We start from the raw sequence: 21,133 nt of genomic DNA, 5'->3' as shown, positions 1-21,133 counted from the left end.
GTATGTTCAGTAAGAGCCCACTACACACCCAGGCAGTATGTTCAGTAAGAGCCCACTACACACCCAGGCAGTATGTTCAGTAAGAGCCCACTACACACCCACGCAGTATGTTCAGTAAGAGCCCACTACACACCCAGGTAGTATGTTCAGTAAGAGCCCACTACACACCCAGGTAGTATGTTCAGTAAGAGCCCACTACACACCCAGGTAGTATGTTCAGTAAGAGCCCACGACAGACCCAGGTAGTATGTTCAGTAAGAGCCCACTACACACCCAGGTAGTATGTTCAGTAAGAGCCCACTACACACCCAGGTAGTATGTTCAGTAAGAGCCCACGACAGACCCAGGTAGTATGTTCAGTAAGAGCCCACTACACACCCAGGCAGTATGTTCAGTAAGAGCCCACTACACACCCAGGTAGTATGTTCAGTAAGAGCCCACGACACACCCAGGTAGTATGTTCAGTAAGAGCCCACTACACACCCAGGTAGTATGTTCAGTAAGAGCCCACTACACACCCAGGTAGTATGTTCAGTAAGAGCCCACTACACACCCAGGCAGTATGTTCAGTAAGAGCCCACTACACACCCAGGTAGTATGTTCAGTAAGAGCACTACACACAGGTAGTATGTTCAGTGAGAGCCCACCCAGGTAGTATGTTCAGTAAGAGCCCACTACACACCCAGGTAGTATGTTCAGTAAGAGCCCACTACACACCCAGGCAGTATGTTCAGTAAGAGCCCACTACACACCCAGGCAGTATGTTCAGTAAGAGCCCACTACACACCCACGCAGTATGTTCAGTAAGAGCCCACTACACACCCAGGTAGTTTGCTCAGTAAGAGCCCACTACACAACCAGGCAGTATGTTCAGTAAGAGCCCACGACACACCCAGGTAGTTTGCTCAGTAAGAGCCCACTACACACCCACGCAGTATGTTCAGTAAGAGCCCACTACACACCGAGGTAGTATGTTCAGTAAGAGCCCACTACACACCCAGGCAGTATGTTCAGTAAGAGCCCACTACACACCCAGGTAGTATGTTCAGTAAGAGCCCACTACACACCCAGGCAGTATGTTCAGTAAGAGCCCACTACACACCCAGGCAGTATGTTCAGTAAGAGCCCACTACACACCCAGGTAGTATGTTCAGTAAGAGCCCACTACACACCCAGGTAGTTTGCTCAGTAAGAGCCCACTACACAACCAGGCAGTATGTTCAGTAAGAGCCCACTACACACCCAGGTAGTATGTTCAGTAAGAGCCCACTACACACCCAGGCAGTATGTTCAGTAAGAGCCCACTACACACCCAGGTAGTATGTTCAGTAAGAGCCCACTACACACCCAGGCAGTATGTTCAGTAAGAGCCCACTACACACCCAGGCAGTATGTTCAGTAAGAGCCCACTACACACCCAGGCAGTATGTTCAGTAAGAGCCCACTACACACCCAGGCAGTATGTTCAGTAAGAGCCCACTACACACCCAGGCAGTATGTTCAGTAAGAGCCCACTACACACCCAGGTAGTATGTTCAGTAAGAGCCCACTACACACCCAGGCAGTATGTTCAGTAAGAGCCCACTACACACCCACGCAGTATGTTCAGTAAGAGCCCACGACACACCCAGGTAGTATGTTCAGTAAGAGCCCACTACACACCCAGGCAGTATGTTCAGTAAGAGTCCACTACACACCCAGGCAGTATGTTCAGTAAGAGCCCACTACACACCCAGGCAGTATGTTCAGTAAGAGCCCACTACACACCCAGGTAGTATGTTCAGTAAGAGCCCACTACACACCCAGGCAGTATGTTCAGTAAGAGCCCACTACACACCCACGCAGTATGTTCAGTAAGAGCCCACGACACACCCAGGTAGTATGTTCAGTAAGAGCCCACTACACACCCAGGCAGTATGTTCAGTAAGAGTCCACTACACACCCAGGCAGTATGTTCAGTAAGAGCCCACTACACACCCAGGCAGTATGTTCAGTAAGAGCCCACTACACACCCAGGTAGTATGTTCAGTAAGAGCCCACTACACACCCAGGCAGTATGTTCAGTAAGAGCCCACTACACACCCACGCAGTATGTTCAATAAGAGCCCACGACACACCCAGGTAGTATGTTCAGTAAGAGCCCACGACACACCCAGGCAGTATGTTCAGTAAGAGCCCACGACACACCCAGGCAGTATGTTCAGTAAGAGCCCACTACACACCCACGCAGTATGTTCAGTAAGAGCCCACGACACACCCAGGTAGTATGTTCAGTAAGAGCCCACTACACACCCAGGTAGTATGTTCAGTAAGAGCCCACTACACACCCAGGTAGTATGTTCAGTAAGAGCCCACGACAGACCCAGGTAGTATGTTCAGTAAGAGCCCACTACACACCCAGGTAGTATGTTCAGTAAGAGCCCACTACACACCCAGGCAGTATGTTCAGTAAGAGCCCACTACACACCCAGGTAGTATGTTCAGTAAGAGCCCACTACACACCCAGGTAGTATGTTCAGTAAGAGCCCACTACACACCCAGGTAGTATGTTCAGTAAGAGCCCACTACACACCCAGGTAGTATGTTCAGTAAGAGCCCACTACACACCCAGGCAGTATGTTCAGTAAGAGCCCACTACACACCCAGGCAGTATGTTCAGTAAGAGCCCACTACACACCCAGGTAGTATGTTCAGTAAGAGCCCACTACACACCCAGGCAGTATGTTCAGTAAGAGCCCACTACACACCCAGGCAGTATGTTCAGTAAGAGCCCACTACACACCCAGGCAGTATGTTCAGTAAGAGCCCACTACACACCCAGGCAGTATGTTCAGTAAGAGCCCACTACACACCCAGGCAGTATGTTCAGTAAGAGCCCACTACACACCCAGGCAGTATGTTCAGTAAGAGCCCACTACACACCCAGGCAGTATGTTCAGTAAGAGCCCACTACACACCCAGGTAGTATGTTCAGTAAGAGCCCACTACACACCCAGGCAGTATGTTCAGTAAGAGCCCACTACACACCCAGGTAGTATGTTCAGTAAGAGCCCACTACACACCCAGGTAGTATGCTCGGTAAGAGCCCACTACACACCCAGGCAGTGTGCTCGGTAAGAGCCCACTACACACCCGGGCAGTCATCGGAAAAATGTATAATTCATCAGCTGGAGAAAGTTAATAAATGACATAGCAGTGGCTGTGTCAATTCTCTAAAACCTCCCTCTCACATTTACTGCATTAGTCATTGCAAAATATGCTGGCATTGCACAATTTCACCTTCTGCCGTCATCTGACATAATTTGTTTATGATTGGAGAGCTTGGTGTCCCTATGAAAAACCCCTTCACATTCACCTGTCAGTGGATGTTTTGATGAGTGCTTTGGATCCTCCCCTTTCCTTGCCATGACAGTGACGATGGACCATTTGTTCATGCTTGAGACTGATGGAGTTGAGAAGAATTGCATTGTTCTGTGGACATAGCCATTAACATCTGCTCAAGCACTTGACTGGGAGTTGATGGGCTTTTGTAAAGGAGTACTCTGGACTTGACTTGCACAGTGTCTGAAGTGCCCTTTGCACTGAAGTCTTTCCCTTAGTGTTTGATGGACTGAGACGGTTAAGCTATTTTTCATGTTCACTATTTACAATAGTCAAGCTAGTCCTCCATGAAAGCAATTCAGTTGGTCCTTCTCTCAGAAACCTGATCCTTCAACACAACTCCCGTTGAATAGTCAAACAACTGGAAGCTCTCTGAGAGAGCAAACTAAATTGCTTTCATGAAGGACTGGCTTCAAGTGTGAGGTTGGCCACACAATTTATTTTATCATGAGCAAAAGCTATTGGTTTTTTACCCAAAGTTGCAAAGAAAATGTTGTGATCCATTTAATAAACACGAGACCAGAAACATTTATAAAAGGGTTTGCAGGAAGAGCGGCATCTCGTGGGCAGAACCTGCTACTTTTACACAGATTGATGGTAAATAATGCAAACGACTCCAATTGGCAATTTCTTTGAATAGGAGGGAAAAAACATCAGCAGAATCACAGGGAATAAATTACAAACGATGAAGAAGTAATACTCCAAGCCGCAGCTCTGTACTTCTTGTCAGAGAACTGATACTGTATACTGGTTGTTCGGGTGGGATTGGTGTGGGGTGTCCATGGGTGGTTTTTGATCATTTCATTGAAATCCTCATGTCTTACTCATTGGCAGGAAGAATTACGGTCCAAATCGGATGTCTGGTACTATATTTATTGAAGATTATATTAATCTTATGAATTAAAATAGTCCATTTGGGTGACATCAATTTACTTAATTTACCTGAGATCAAATTATATTTTAACAAAATGTTTCAAGAATGCTAATCTTATATGTTTCTAATTACAGAAATGATTTCTGCACAATCTGAGACGATGGGTGTCAAAAACCCCCTTTCTTGTTTCTTTTGAGGTGGAACGACCCTCCATTTGCTCTCACACAAACCAAAGTACGTAGAAGGTTCTGACCTGTTTGCTTGATCCTAATCGTGAAAGGCACATTGTGTTGTACTAGTCCTCTCAGGGCTGAAATGAATGTGTTCTCCTCAGAGTCCAATGACTGCTGTGTTTCCCCTCTCTCTCACCCGTCCCTATCAGGCCCCTCACATGGTTCCGCCTGTCATTTACAGAACAGGAGGGGGAGGCAGGTCATTATGCTGCTAAGCCTCATAAGAGATCACATCCCATACTGTACAGTCAGCCAGACAGACAGGCATGCAGACAGACAGATAGACAGGGTATGTCTGATATGCTGCTACTTGCCTGTCAGTGAGGTAGAACCAGAGAACATGTGAGCAGAGAAGTATTCCCAATAAAGCCTGGCTCAGAATTCTCCATGTTCTGAAAAATCCTGCACCCCTGGGATCTTGCATCACTTACACCTAACATGGCTGGTCGTGTTACGCCTGGGCTTGTGTTTTAGTAGAATATGTGAGCAGAAATATCCCCCCTGTTATGTCTTATACTGCAACCCTGGCATGCTGTATCACTTACACTCCACATGGATGTGTTACTCTAGACAGAGCTTCTAACTGAGTTAGTTGTCTACTATATTTCCCTGCCTTTGGAGCAGCGGAATTAGATTCTCTTCACAGTCTTTTCCTGGGAGGTGCCTGTAAACAAACATGGTTGACTAATTGATAATCAAGCTAATGTGTTTGACTTCTAGACTCTTTCATGTCAGCTGAGTTTATGTATGCGAGGAGCAAAACACATTATACAGCTCCCCCAGGCATAGGATATGATAAATGCCTTCGCTACATTGCAGTGTGCTTCCATGTCCCCTAAAGAATTATCTAGCAATTTTCAAAATGATTAATTTCATTATTCAGGCTTATCAGCTACAGTCACTGTGTGATGCTATGTTCCACACGTTGTTTGTTTACTTGCATTCATTTGCCAAATCATTTTTTGGATAGAATACAGAACAAAAAGAACCATACAATAATAACACAGGTTAAAGTGTCAGTAGTTTATTTAGTCATAAAGTAGCCATTTATTTAACTAGGCAAGAGCAAATTCTTATTTTCAACAACGGCCTAGGAACAGTGGGTTAACTGCCTTGTTCAGGGGCAGAACAACAGATTTGTACCTTGGGGATTTGAACTTGCAACTTTTCAGTTAGTAGTCCAACACTCTAACCAGTAGGCTACCCTGTCGCCCCAGCCATAGTAGCAATCCTAACAGATGCTAGCTCTGCTATTGAAAACAGAGAGGATGATGTTTCTCCACTATCTGAAGGCCCATTAAGTAACTCATCTCGTGGTGCGTGTCTCTGCTGGGATGGAGATGGGGTTTTTCTCCTGCATTGGCCAGCTGTTGTTTGGTGAGGAGGGACAAGCTAATGCAGCATGTTCCACAGAGCGCCACAATCCCTTCACACACACAACGGTTAGGTGTGAAAACAACAACAAACGAATTCCGTCTCAAAGAGCAGAGGCACTATAGAAACAGCAATGATGCAAAGACATGGTATACAATGCTTGGATGGATGCATTATCAGTGCTGTAGAGATGAAATCCCAGGACACAGGCATGGTTAGTCACATACATGCCCTCGCCAACAGGAAATAGTTACATCATTTAGGTATCGCAGCCGAGCGGAAAACTACTATGACATAATGAGGTAAATGTTAAATGAGTATTTTCTGCATTTTGGGGCGTACGGCCATTCATTTAGAAACCTGCTTACCTACTGTAAATGCAGTTAATTGAATGGAAAGTAAGTTGCCTAACAATGTAGCCTCCATTTCTTCTACTGAAGAAAGACATCTGACATGGTATACCTCTTACAGCAGCTTAGTGTAGACCTACACTGAGTGTACAAAACATTGAGGACAACTACTTAATATTGAGTTGCACCCCCCCCCCCTTTTTTGGCCTCAGAACAGCCTAAATTCATCAGAGCATGGACTCTACAAGGTGTCAAAAGCGTTCCACAGGGATGCTGGCCCATTGTGTCAAGTTGGCTGGATGTCCTTTTGGTGGTGGACTATTCTTGATACACACGGCAAACTGTTGAGTGTGAAAAACCCAGCAGCGTTGCAGGTCTTGACACACCTACTTCCACACCCTGTTCAAAGACACTTCAATATTTTGTCTTGCCCATTCACCTTCTGAATAATGGCGCACATATACAATCCATATCTCAATTGTCTCAAGGCTTAAAACTCCTTCTTTATTAACCTGTCTCCTACCCATCAGTGACATCAATAACGGAACATATATCTTGCATGTGGATTCACCTGGTCAGTCTATGTCATGGACAAAGCAGGTGTCCTTAATGTTTTGCACACTCTGTATACTTAAGGGACTAGTGTTTTATAGTCTCACTCTGCAATGTTGGGGTAACATGTTAATGCTGTCCTCGCTCTAGTCCCTTAAGTATAGTCCTATAGCAGATGCCTGCGTGTTCAGTGCCCTCACTGTGACCCCGCTGTCTGCTCTGTCTGCTGCCAGGGCTATGTGGGATAAAGAGATGGCAGAGAAAGTCTCTTATTAAAGGCCACTGGGAGCCGTCCAATGTGGGCCTCCTCATCTGAGCAATACTGGCCACGTTGGAGATGGAAAACACACCTGTTCTTTCCTTTCTGGTGACTGAAGCAGTGATACAGCCAGGGTTTAAAACCCAGTGATGTCAGATGCAGACAGGTCCTGGTTGGGTTGGTGTTGAACTCCAGCCAATCCAGTCCATGGTTAGCTTTCCCATCACTTCGTTCCAGGAGCTCGAAAAAACTAAATGTAACCCAGATAATTGGTTTGCCAATATCTCCTCTGTGTAACTGAATTCCATTCGGTTTTGAATTGTCATCATTTTGTATCTCAACCCTATTTTGGTAGTGTTAAAGGAGTATATTATAAAGCTAAAATATAAGCCCAGAAAACGAGGACATCATCTGATCTGTATTTGTATGCAGAGTTTTGCCTCATGTTGAGACTGGTTCAGTCAGGAGTATGTACGAGGACCTGAGGCTTCTCTTTTTTCTGTAGGGATAAACAACGGCAGGTTGAGAGGCAGGCAAGCAGAGAGGCAGGCAGGCAGGGAGGGAGGGAGGAGGGAGGGAGGCAGGCAAGCAGAGAGGCAGGGAGGGAGGCAGGCAAGCAGAGAGGCAGGGAGGGAGGCAGGCAAGCAGAGAGGCAAGCAGAGAGGCAGAGAGGGAGGCAGGCAAGCAGAGAGGCAGAGAGGGAGGCAGGCAAGCAGAGAGGCAGAGAGGGAGGCAGGCCAGCAGAGAGGGAGGCAGGCCAGCAGAGAGGCAGGGAGGGAGGCAGGGAAGCAGAGAGGCAGGGAGGGAGGCAGGCAAGCAGAGAAGCAGAGAGGGAGGCAGGCAAGCAGAGAGGCAGAGAGGGAGGCAGGCCAGCAGAGGCAGGGAGGGAGGCAGGCCAGCAGAGAGGCAGGGAGGGAAGCAGAGAGGCAGGGAGGGAGGCAGGGAAGCAGAGAGGCAGGGAGGGAGGCAGGCAAGCAGAGAGGCAGGGAGAGAGGCAGGCAAGCAGAGAGGCAGGGAGAGAGGCAGGCAGGGACGCAGGCAGGCAGGGAGAGAGAGAGAGAAGCAGAGTGCTCATTTCACTGAGGATACAGTAAGTGATGTATATTTCAGAATGCCAGCTGCAGTCTGGAACATTAGAATAGCATGGCAGATCATGATGGGAGACGGGGTTATCTGGGATAGACAAAAGCAGGAAATTATAGCCCTCTGCCAACGTACTGTATATTACTTAGTCTGATACGCACTAGTTGATGTGGGGAAAATTTGAGTCACTTCATTTCCTCATTCTTTCCTTTCTAATGAAGGTAATCCCAGATGGGAGTATATACTGTAAGTAGGCTGTGATTAATTAAGATCCCGTAGAAAGGAAAAAGAATATCAGTTGAACCACAACAATTATTGGTTGCCTCACCCTGCAGAGATTCCTTCTACTTTCCTTATGTTAGCCTATATCCCGGGGATATCAAATCTTTGTGGCGTACATTTTACTGTGATCACAAAGCAATGTGTATGATTCTGGGTCATATGAAGAATACATGACTGCAAAATTCTAGAAACAGTGTGATTTAGGTAATCCTTTTAGGTAATCCTCAAACCTGTCTTTTGCAATTAGAACAAAACAATCTCCCCCTTATGCTTTCTGCTATCCCTCCCTCCCTCCCTCCCTCCCTCCCTCCCTCCCTCCCTCCCTCCCTTTGTCTCCCCCTCCTGCTCTCAGTGCAGAGATTATACCACTAATTTCAGTGCAGCACCTCCCCAGACCCCAGTCTGTGCCTCTGCCCAGCCAGTGGATTAGATAGTGGGTGTACAATAACACTCGTCAGCCTCAGTAACATGATGCTGATCTGGCCTGTCTGTCTGTCCCCCTGGACCAGACTATTGGAGGTGGAGCTGCTCTCCACAGGCCAGCTCCATTTCCACAATAGCATTCTGCAAGAGGAAGAGGCTGTGGGCTGATTGGACAGGCTGTGAAGCTAATGCATATCCCCTTTCTCTCTCCCCTCCTCCTTTTCTCTTCTCCTCCTCCTTCCCCTCCTACCTCTCTCCACGTCACCCTTTCTCTCCCCGCCAGCCTCTTTCCGCTCTCCTCTCTCCCCTTTCTGCTCCTCTCCTCCGTGAGTGTGAAAGTACAGTCAGATCCTCTAACGATGGGGGTGAAGTTTTAGGCAGACGTGTCTTGATTATGCAGTCAGACGCCCAGGAGAATGAGGAAATGCTGCTGCTTTTCACCGGCTCAGCCTGAAACTGGCCACCAGGGAGAGGAGCACCACACATTTGAATAAGAGTTCTCCTGAAACCTACAGGGAAAGTGGAGATCTGAAGTCATGTGTACTGTGCTGCTATCCACTTTCTCTGTGTCAGTGCCCCCTCTGCATATCAACGTCCATATGAAGTCATTCGCATTCTCCACACTGTCTCTCTGTCCCTGTAGATGCGTAAGATGCTGTAGTTATGTATTCTAAATCAGCCCTGCCGATACTCAATTAACACACGAGTGTCAGACACACAGCACATGATAACCCCTGTAGTTTTAGGTAATACAAAACGTAGGACCTCATTTTCAGAGACATTTAGATTTATATCACATGCAAGTTCCTCATGAATGCTGGAGAAAGTTGTACACTCACAAGCTAATAATTCCTGTTTATTTATCAGGAATGCAATGTTTGGAGATTTGCTATTGATGATCTTGACTTCCCTCAATCGTTCATAATGTCAATGATACGATGTGTGTTTATGATGGATGGTTGCACAGATTGTAGTATTGTCAGTCTGATTGTTCATCTCCAGGTCTGTTTGTTTGTTAACAGGATGCTGGCTACAGTGGGAGCAGACTTTGACTTGAGAACTCTGAGGGCAGTACGGGTCCTGAGGCCACTGAAACTGGTGTCTGGAATCCCTAGTAAGTACAATGACTCTGGAATCACTGCGAAAAAAACCAACAACAATGTTCTGTTTGGATGTGTTTATTCTTGTAAGTTTGTCATCCAAGCATTCAAATATCTAGTTATACATGACCTTTTTGGTTATGTCGTCATATGTCATTTGGATAACAGGAAATGTTAAACAGAGGAACTTAAAGAGCCATTTGGGGTCTCTCCCATGACCAACGTTAATACTATAACATGGGAGGGAGTGAAGTGAAAACGTGCTCTATCTCAGGTCTTCAGGTGGTTCTGAAGTCCATCATGAAAGCCATGGTGCCTCTGCTGCAGATCGGTATGCTGCTCTTCTTTGCTATCCTCATGTTCGCCATCATCGGCCTGGACTTTTACATGGGCAAGTTCCACCGGACCTGCTTCAGTACTGATACAGGTATGCGCAATGCACATCGCTATGAAATCTTAGTCACTTTGTGTAACTGCAAGAACAGGTTAAGAAGTCCCCTCTCAGGGAAAGGAGGATGGCCACACCTTGGGTCTTGTATCAGAAATGGCCCTGTTAAGAGATACAATACGAAATGTATGCAGTCACTACTCTGAATAAGAGTGTCTGCTAAGTTACTTAAATGCAATGTACTGTACATTCCTCTGTGTGTGTACCTGCGCGTGTTTGTGTGTGTGTCTCAGGTGAGCAGGCAGCAGAGTTCCCCTGTGGTATGGAGGCTCCAGCGAGGACCTGTGAGAATGGCACTGTGTGTCAGGAATACTGGATCGGCCCCAACTACGGCATCACCAACTTCGACAACATCCTCTTTGCTATTCTGACTGTCTTCCAGTGCATCACCATGGAGGGATGGGTGGACATCCTCTATAATGTGAGTTCCCCCTATACATAACATTTGCCTGTGATATCGCACTGACAACAATGCCGATTTCAGACTCAAGCATGAGGGATCTCTGAACCCCCACCCCACCAAAATAATTTATATGTTCCTGCTAGCCCTGACTTTGCTGCTTTATTGAGTGAAAATGTGCTCGCTACGACTCTGATATGTTGTTCTCTTTCCCAGCTATCTTAACTTCTTGCGTCGAGCAATCTCGTATCCGGGAGCGTAATCATAGCCTCAAGCTCATTACCATAATGCAACGTTAACTATTCATGAAAATCGCAAATGAAATAAATATATTGGCTCACAAGCTTAGCCTTTTGTTAACAACACTGTCATCTCAGATTTTCAAAATATGCTTTTCAACCATATCTACACAAGCATTTGTGTAAGAGTATTGATAGCTAGCATAGCATTAAGCCTAGCATTCAGCAGGCAACATTTTCACAGAAATAATTCGGATGATTTCAATGAGGAGACTCTCAGTTAGATAGCAAATGTTCAGTTTTTCCAAAAAGATTATTTGTGTAGGAGAAATCGCTCCGTTTTGTTTATCACGTTTGGCTATGAAAAAACCCTGAAAATTCAGTCATTACAACGCCAAACTTTTTTCCAAATTAACTCCATAATATCGACAGAAACATGGCAAACGTTGTTTCGAATCAATCCTCAAGGTGTTTTTCACATATCTATTCGATGATAAATCATTCGTGGCAGTTGAGTTTCTCCTCTGAAGTAAATGGAAAAATGCACGCAGCTGGAGATTACGCAATAATTTTGACGGAGGACACCAAGCGGGCACCTGGTAAATGTAGTCTCTTATGGTCAATCTTCCAATGATATGCCTACAAATACGTCACAATGCTGCAGACACCTTGGGGAAACGACAAAGTGTAGGCTCATTCCTGGCGCATTCACAGCCATATAAGGAGACATTGGAACAAAGCGCCTTCAAAATCTGGGCCATTTCCTGTTTGAAATTTCATCTTGGTTTCGCCTGTAGCATCAGTTCTGTGGCACTCACAGATAATATCTTTGCATTTTTGGAAACGTCAGTGTTTTCTTTCCAAAGCTGTCAATTATATGCATAGTCGAGCATCTTTTTGTGACAAAATATCTTGTTTAAAACGGGAACGTTTTTTTATCCAAAAATTAAAAGAGCGCCTCCTATATCGAAGAAGTTAAGATGAATGCACTAATTGTAAATCACTCTGGATAAGAGCGTCTGCTACATGACTCAAAAGCAAAATGTAAAAAATGGATCACTATGTTATTCACTATGGCAATACAATGCATCTCAAAGACAATGATCTCAAAGTTTTGTGTCATCTGTTGTGAAAAAGGACTGCTGTGAGAGAAGATTTAATCATGACATGTGAACTGGTTACGGAGTGTATGGGTTGTGGTACGGTCTCAGTTTCCAGTGCACCCTGGATACATTATTAGACAGAGACAGAGACTCCAGTACACTTGGAACCTGCTGGATGGGGAAGGATGAGTCATGGGGCTGATTCATGTTAGGGACAGACTCAAGGTCTCCAACAAATCACAGCCTGTGACATTTGCATAAGAGTCACAATTAGATCATTAAAAAGGAAATGATTGTGTAACAACATGAAATATTGAATGGCTCTATTGGGAAGACAGTGTGCTTATTCTCCACAAAATGTGGAGCAGTGATTTTATAGTAGGTCTGTCTTCGGATTGGGATCTGATTACTCAATAGCTGTTTTGTTGCTGAAAGCCTGGAAAGGCGGGGCAGGGGGGGGGGATGTTGCCGACTTCTTTGATGTCAAATAATTGTTTCCCAGGATTTCAATTTGGCCTCTTTCTCCCAAGGCTTGTGACGCACTCAACCAACCAGGATAGGCTGACAGGAGGGCTGTTGCGGTGACCATATTACCGCCACACCCACGGTCACGAGTTATGAAGGCAGTCACATTCCTTGTCACCGTTTAGTCACGCTAATTAGGATTCTCCAAGCTCTGATGCTGCTGATGGTCTTTAGTAGCTTACCAAACTTGCCCACTGCCTTGTTCAGCACTCCACTGTCCCTCTAATCACTCTGACATCAATGCAAATGTAATCAAAAATCAAACACTTCATGAGAGCTCATGTTGTGCAACATTTCTATAGGCTATTCAATTGAGCCAGAAAACAGAGTGATGGCCTCTACTAAAAAGAGGAGGATCTCATCAGCTTTCCATAGGCAAGGCCTACTATATTTATTTCTCAACTTTCCTAATATTAAGCACATTGCATACAACAGGAGTATAGCCTACCTGGCTGGCATGAAAATGAACCATGGGAAAGCGTAACATGTAATTTCCCCTGCCCCTGTTTCAAGAGAGGTGCATGATTAAGGGTCCATTATAAATCAAAACAAATTTCACATATACAGTGCATTCGGAAAATATTGAGACCCCTTCGCTTTAAAAAAAAACGTATGTAATATTTCAGTTTTTTGTTTTCAATACATTTGCAAAAATGTCTAAAACACTATTTTCATTTTGTCATTAACCTGTTGCGACGAGCAATCCCGTATCCGGGAGCGTAATTATAGCCTCAAGCTAATTACCATAACGCAACGTTAACTATTAATGAAAATCGCAAATGAAATGAAATAAATATATTGGCTCACAAGCTTAGCCTTTTGTTAACAACACTGTCATCTCAGATTTTCAAAAAATGCTTTTCAACCATAGCTACACAAGCATTTGTGTAAGAGTATTGATAGCTAGCATAGCATTAAGCCTAGCATTCAGCAGGCAACATTTTCACCAAAACAAAAAAAACATTCAAATAAAATAATTTACCTTTGTAGAACTTCAGATGTTTTCAATGAGGAGACTCTCAGTTAGATAGCAAATGTTCAGTTTTTCCAAAAATATTATTTGTGTAGGAGAAATCGCTCCGTTTTTGTTCATCACGTTTGGCTGAGAAAAAAACCCAAAAAATTCAGTCATTACAACGCAACCTTTTTTCCAAATTAACTCCATAATATCGACAGAAACATGGCAAACGTTGTTTCGAATCAATCCTCAAGGTGTTTTTCACATATCTATTCGATGATAAGTCACTCGTGGCAGTTTGGTTTCTCCTCTGTTCGAAATGGAAACATGCACGCACCTGGAGATTACGCAATAGTTTCGACGGAGGACACCGAGCGGACACCTGGTAAATGTAGTCTCTTATGGTCAATTTTTCAATGATATGCCTACAAATACGTCACAATGCTGCAAACACCTTGGGGAAACGACAGAAAGTGTAGGCTCATTCCTTGCGCATTCACAGCCATATAAGGAGACATTGGAACACTGCGCCTCAAAAATCTGGCTCACTTCCTTTATGAAATTTCATCTTGGTTTCGCCTGTAGCATTAGTTCTGTGGCACTCACAGACAATATCTTTGCAGTTTTGGAAACGTCAGAGTGTTTTCTTTCCAAAGCTGTCAATTATATGCATAGTCGAGCATCTTTTCGTGACAAAATATCTTGTTTAAAACGGGAACGTTTGTCATCCAAAAATGAAATACTGCCCCCAGAGGTTCAAGAGGTTAACTTGTTATGGCTGTAATCCCGCTAACGGGATGGATATGACAACTACTAGTGAAAATGGAGGGCGCCAAATTCAAACCACAGAAATCTCATAATTACAATTCCTAAAACATACATGTGTCTGATATCATTTTAAAGTTAATCTTGTTGTTAATCCCACCAAAGTGTCCGATTTTCAAATAGGCTTTTCAGCGAAAGCACTACAAACGGTTATGTTAGGTCTCCACCAAACCACAATAAACACAGCCATTTTCCAGTGAAATATAGCATTCACAAAAAGCAGAAATAGAGAAAATGAATCACTAACCTTGAATTATCTTCATCAGATGACACTCATATGACTTCATGTTACACAATACATGCATGTTTTGTTTGATAAAGTTCATATTTTTATTTTAAAAATCTGAGTTTACATTGGCGTATTAGATTCACTAGTTCCAAAAACATCAAGTGATTTTGCATAGCCACATCGTTTCAACAGAAATACTCATCATAAATGTAGATGATAATACAAGTTATACACATGGAATTATAGATATACCTCTCCTTAATGCAACCGCTGTGTCAGATTTCAAAATAAGTTTACGGACAAAGCACACCATGCAATAATCTGAGACGGAGCTCAGAACAGTAGCCAAATTAGCAGCCATGTTAGAGTCAACAGAAACCAGAAAATACATGATAAATGTTTCCTTACCTTTGATGAACTTCATCAGAATGCAGTCCTAGGAATCCCAGGTCCACAATAAATGCTTGATTTGTTCGAAAATGTCCGTTATTTATGTCCAATTAGCTACTTTGGTTAGCGCGTTTAGTAAACAATTCCAAAGTCACAAAGAGCGTCCACTATAACGTGACGAAATGTCCAAATGTTCCGTAACAGTCAGTAGAAACATGTCAAACGATGTACTGAAACAATCTTTAGAATGTTGTTTACATATATCTTGAATAACATTCCAACCAGATAATTAGAATGACTTCAGATGACCGGTGGAATGCAGGTCCTTCCCCTGTGAACGCGCATGGTGAAAGCATGGTCAACTCGTGGCAGTGGTGACTATTTCCTGTCTCATTCGACTCCCCTTTACATTAGAGTCATCAGACAAAGTTCTATTGACTGTTGACATCTAGTGGAAGGCGTAGGAAGTGAAAACTCATCCATATCTCGCTGTAATTTCAATGAGCGCTTGGTTGAAAATCTGCCACCCCCAGAGAAAATCCAAACAGGAAGTGGAATTTCTCAGGTTTTTGCCTGCAATAGGAGTTCTGTTATACTCACATACATAATTCAAACAGTTTTAGAAACTTCAGAATGTTTTCTATCCAATACTAATACTACTATGCATATATTAGCAACTGAGACTGAGGAGCTGGCCGTTTACAATGGGCACCTTTTCATCCAAGCTACTCAATACTGCCCCTGCAGCCATAAAAAATGAATAACTCTAAATTAAGCATGTAGGAATACCTATTTATTTGCTCAACACAGAATAGCCGTGTGTGCGCACTCCCTCAAATCGTTTGGAGAAAATATCCTTTCTATTTATTCAGCTTTGTTCAATTGTATTCTTCATACTATAAAATAATGCCACGGAATTCTAACCAAATCTTGTCTGTTAAATGAACTAGGATAGCCCACAGCCATATGGCATAGCCAGATCAGGATCTAACATAAGGTAACTCAGAGTATGCGATTCTGTTCTTCTGAAATAGACTACAATTTCCACCTATCATTTTTCTTTAGACCTGTCTAAAATAAATAATGCATTTATTGTGAAGGTGTAGGTTATATTACATGGATTTATTAGACTTTTTAAAATGTAGATGTTCCAAAGGTCTGCATCAGTGGCTTGTAGGCTATGTGTGGAAGCAAGGAGATGCTAAATGTGTTTATGATCATTCACGGTCAATTAGCGTGAGACCGACAGTTATTTGCTTGACAATCTACGAATGACGAAATTACGTGACCGCCACAGCCCTAGGGACAGTCTACGATTTTGCAATAAGACTTTCTGTGTGTGGTTTTAGATACCTTTGCATTCAGAATGTATTCCTCTCTTAGCGGGATTGTCTACAGCAATTTTAATCAACAGTTACTGAGCCCCAATAGTTGATAGGAAATGATAATTAGCTGAAAGGAGCATGGTGTGTGAATACAGTAGTCTCCATGTTAAAGCATGCGCATCCATGCAGCCTGTCTTCTATATGAAGGTGGCTCTTTCAGAAACAGCCAGGATTGCCACCTGTGGCATCTCATTCCCAGCTTCATGCCCACTCTGCTCCATTCCCACTGCTGCCATGCCTGACGGGGAGCAGCATATGCCAGTCTTCTGGCGCCCAACGCTTTACCCTGCCTCTCTCTTCCCTGACGCTGGCCAACATGGTGCCAGGCTGCTGCTGTCCCAACGCTGGCAGAGGGAGGAGTCTACCAGCTGAGAACGATGCTCTCCAGCTCCCCAGCTCTTCACCTCTCGATTCACAGAAATGGAGAGAGGAGGGAGAAGAGGCATGCTCAGAATGCTGAGAGGGACAGACTATCAGAGGTCATGATGGTTGATGAGATATCACATTCCTCTGCCTGTTACTCCAATTCAATACATGTGATACCTACTGAAGTTGATCCACTGTTGATTCAGTAGCAGTTTTCAATATTCTACACTGCTTGGTTCACTCCCTAATAATACAGATTAACAACTCTGCCTACAAGTTGAGACTCCTCAGAAGAGGAAGGGGGAGGGACCATCCTCCTCACTGAATTTCATACAAATTGTCCAATAGAAACTCTCATCGGCAACTGTTGGACTAATGATTACATCCTATACAGTGCCTTGCAAAAGTATTCACCCCCTTGGTGTTTTTCCAATTTTGTTGCATTACAACATGTAATTTAAATAGATTTTTGGGGGGATTTCATGTAATGGACATACACAAAATTATCCAAATTGGTGAAGTGAAATGAAAGAAAACTTGTTCTTGTTTAAAAATGATAAAAGAAAAAAAATGAAAAAGTGGTGCGTGCATATGTATTCACCCCCTTTGCTATGAAACCCCTGAATAAGATCTGGTGCAACCAATTACCTTCAGAAGTCACATAATGAGTTAGATTGCACCCAGGTGGACTTTATTTAAGTGTCACATGATCTGTCACATGATCTCAGTATCTATACACCTGTTCTGAAAGGCCCCAGAATCTGCAACACCACTAAGCAAGGGGCACCAACAAGGAAGCAGCACCATGAAGTCCAAGGAGCTCTCCAAACAGGTCAGGGACAAAGTTGTGGAGAAGTACAGATCAGGGTTGGGTTATAAATAAAATATCAGCAACTTTGAACATCCCACGGAGCACCATTAAATTCATTATTCAAAAATGGAAAGAATATGGCACCACAAGAGGGCCACCCACCAAGAGAGGGCCACCCACCAAAACTCACGGACCAGGCAAGGAGGGCATGAATCTGACAGGCAACAAAGAAACCAAAGATAACCCTGAAGGAGCTGCAAAGCTCCACAGCGGAGATTGGAGTATCTGTCCATAGGACCACTTTAAGCCGTACACTCCACAGAACTGGGCTTTACGGAAGAGTGGCCAGAAAAAAATAAGCAAACGTTTGGTGTTTGAGAAACAGCATGTGGGAGACTCCCCAAACATATGGAAAAAGGTACTCTGGTCAGATGAGACACAAATTGTGCTTTTTGGCCATCGGGGACGCTAGGTCTGACGCAAACCCAACACCTCTCATCACCCCGAGAATACCATCCCCACCTTGAAGCATGGCGGTGGCAGCATTATGCTCTGGGGATGTTTTTCATCGGCAGGGACTGGGAAACTGGTCAGAATGGAAGGAATGATGGATGGTGCTAAATACAGGGAAATTATTGAGGGAAACCTGTTTCAGTCTTTTTTTTTAATTTGAGACTGGGGGGTGAATAGTTATGCATGCTGATGTTCTGTTTCTGTCTTATTTCTTGTTTTTTTCACACTAAAAAAAATATATTTTGCTCTTCAAAGTGGTAGGCATAATGTATAAATCAAATGATACAACTCCAAAAATCCAATTTAATTCCAGCGTATAAGGCAGCAAAATAGGAAAAATGCCAAGGGGGGTGAATGTCACTGTCTGTCCATGTGTCACTGTTTGTGTCTTCAATTGTGTCTCTCAACCTGTGTGCACTTACTTTGTAAACTTTCAATCATGTGCTAGGTTGTAGCAACCTCGTGATGGGTATAGGGACAATTTGTGTATCATGTAGTAGCCTAAATCTATTACTGTTACATTGAACTGACTGAATGGAATATGAATGACAGTCACCCATTATGTTGTAATAGAAATAAGGCCATGCTCATAAAAATAAATTGTCCTCCCTCATCTTAATGGTACTGACCACCACTGCTGTCTACAATATTGTGGGGCATATTTCCCACCTTTCCCCGACAGCATTAGACAGTGTCACAATTAGCATGATTAATAATCCCATTAAATTAGTGTCTGTTAATCCAGAATTAGCCTTTGAGCACAGGAGGACAGGCTAAGATCATCCTATTCATCACAAGGCTGCCCTGTCTTTGCCTGGTCTAACTGACAGCCTGGTAATGTGGCCTTCAGTTCAGGAGGTCTGCTCAAATGTGAAGGCTGCTGTTTCTGATTGAGGTGTTAGGGCGGAGAGACAGCCGTTGTTGGCACGTCTCATTTCCTGTCTCTGTCTGTCTGTCTGTCTGTCTGTCTGTCTGTCTGTCTGTCTGTCTGTCTGTCTGTCTGTCTGTCTGTCTGTCTGTCTGTCTGTCTGTCTGTCTGTCTGTCTGTCTGTCTGTCTGTCTGTCTGTCTGTCTGTCCACGTTAGGAACCTGTGTTCACATCATCAGCCTCGTCATCCATCAGCCCTGATAACTGCTTCTCCTACGTCTCAGACAGCCCAGCAGATGGGACACTCAGATAGCATGGTAGAGCGGGCTCAGATTGGATGTTTCGATCCACAGAAATAAATGGTATTATATTGTATCTCTGTGGTTCAATCTTTCTGATGTCATCTTGGGATAGTCAAAAAAAAAAATCTCTGTTTTGTTGTTTCAATTACCCTTTCCGAATGGGGCCTAATCATATGGATGTTTACTGCTAACATAGAAGCTAACATATTTTCAATTTTGTACTTACAATAACTGATAAACAATATTTAAAAATAATAATAATCTTGGTAACATGTTGGGGTTTTTTCATCCCGAACACTTATGTAAATAATATATATGTACATACACAATACCAGTCAAACGTTTGGACACACCTACTCATTCAATGGTTTTTCTTTATTTAGACTATTTTCTACATTGTAGAAAATAGTGAAGACATCAAAACTATGAAATAACACATATGGAATCATGTAGTAAACAAAAAAGTGTTAAACAAATCAAAATATATTTTAGATTTGACATTTTTCAAAGTAGCCACCCTTTGCCTTGATGACAGCTTTGCACTCTTGGCACACTCAAGTTCTTCCACATTGATCTCGACAAACCATTTCTGTATGGACCTCGCTTTGTGCATGGGGACATTGTCATGCTGAAACAGGAAAAGGCCTTCCCCAAATTGTTGCCTCAAAGTTGGAAGCACAGAATCCTCTAGAATGTCGTATGCTGTAGCGTTAAGATTTTCCTTCACTGGAACTAAGGGGCCCGAACCATGGAAAATAGCCCCAGACCATTATTCCTCCTCCACCAAACTTTACAGTTGGCAATATGCATTGGAGCAGGTAGCGTCAGTCGGACTGCCAGATGCTGAAGCGTGATTCATCACGCCGATGCTTGGAATTGTGCATGGTGATATTAGGCGTGTGTGCAGCTGCTCGGCCATGGAAAACCATTTCAAGAAGCTCCCAACAAACAGTTTATGTGCTGACATTGCTTCCAGAGGCAGTTTGGAACTCTGTAGTGAGTGTTACAACCTCGGACAGACGATTTGTATGCGCTACGAGCTTCAACATTCGGCGGTCCGGTTCTGTGAGTGTCATACGTAATGACATTTAGGCCTACAGTATGTGTGCACACAGAGACTTATGCTCATGGAACGAGAGATGTGATTTATGATATCATGAATCTGACACCATCCTATTAAGAAATGTTGTAGTAAAAATAAAAACAAATTGCCTGTTTTTTTTTGTTTGTTTTGATTACAAACCAAACTTCTAAGAATGATTGACCATCCTTTGGCTTTGTGAGAACGTCCATGGCTCACATGCAATGCAATTGTGGAGCCGTCTGCTAAATCTATAGAAGTGAGAATGAGATCTGTGAAGGTTCCTTGATGTTTATAAAATATTACATTTGGGAGCAGTGGAACGGTGAGTGGACATTCCCCATTTCTCTTTACATTGGATCTTTGTCTAGCTCCGGTGAAACGTTTGGATGTGCCTAAAACCCTCCATAGTCTACATTGCTTTAATATTATATGCCCATGGGGAGCAATTACAGTGCATGTAGCTATGGTATATTTAGACATAGCCTTTGGATTAGAATTTGATTCCAATTATTCACTGTCTTTTTCTTATCAGTAGTGAATAGTGCTTAATTCTAGAGCTACAGGACGCCTGATATGTCCAGGAGTGATACGTAGAATTGTAGTCTTTATCTGCTGTTGTTTAGTACTGTGTTTTTGCTAGCGCAGGCCAACTACTTTAAGTGCTATCTGTCTTCCCAGTAGCCTACTTGGTGTGTGAACTGCTGACTGCTATTAACTTGCAAATGATTGTTGACAGATCAACCAGGATTAAGGGGCAGGGCAATTTGTGACTGTTG

General features: G+C 43.6%; 1 protein-coding gene across 1 annotated transcript in view; it reads left to right on the top strand.

Annotated features, from left to right (window-relative positions):
- The window catches only part of LOC115140665 (voltage-dependent N-type calcium channel subunit alpha-1B-like), a 149,550-nt gene that overhangs the window by 31,660 nt on the left and 96,757 nt on the right, over positions 1 to 21,133 (top strand). Inside the window, 3 exon segments of the mRNA XM_065026553.1 lie at positions 9,834 to 9,925; positions 10,186 to 10,338; positions 10,593 to 10,780. Of these exon segments, the coding sequence (XP_064882625.1) occupies positions 9,834 to 9,925; positions 10,186 to 10,338; positions 10,593 to 10,780 (433 nt within the window).

This window comes from Oncorhynchus nerka, linkage group LG13, assembly GCF_034236695.1.
Source record: "Oncorhynchus nerka isolate Pitt River linkage group LG13, Oner_Uvic_2.0, whole genome shotgun sequence".
NCBI classification, from domain to species: domain Eukaryota; kingdom Metazoa; phylum Chordata; class Actinopteri; order Salmoniformes; family Salmonidae; genus Oncorhynchus; species Oncorhynchus nerka.
Note: the sequence above shows the minus strand (reverse complement) of the source record. Positions and strands in the feature narration are given on the sequence as shown.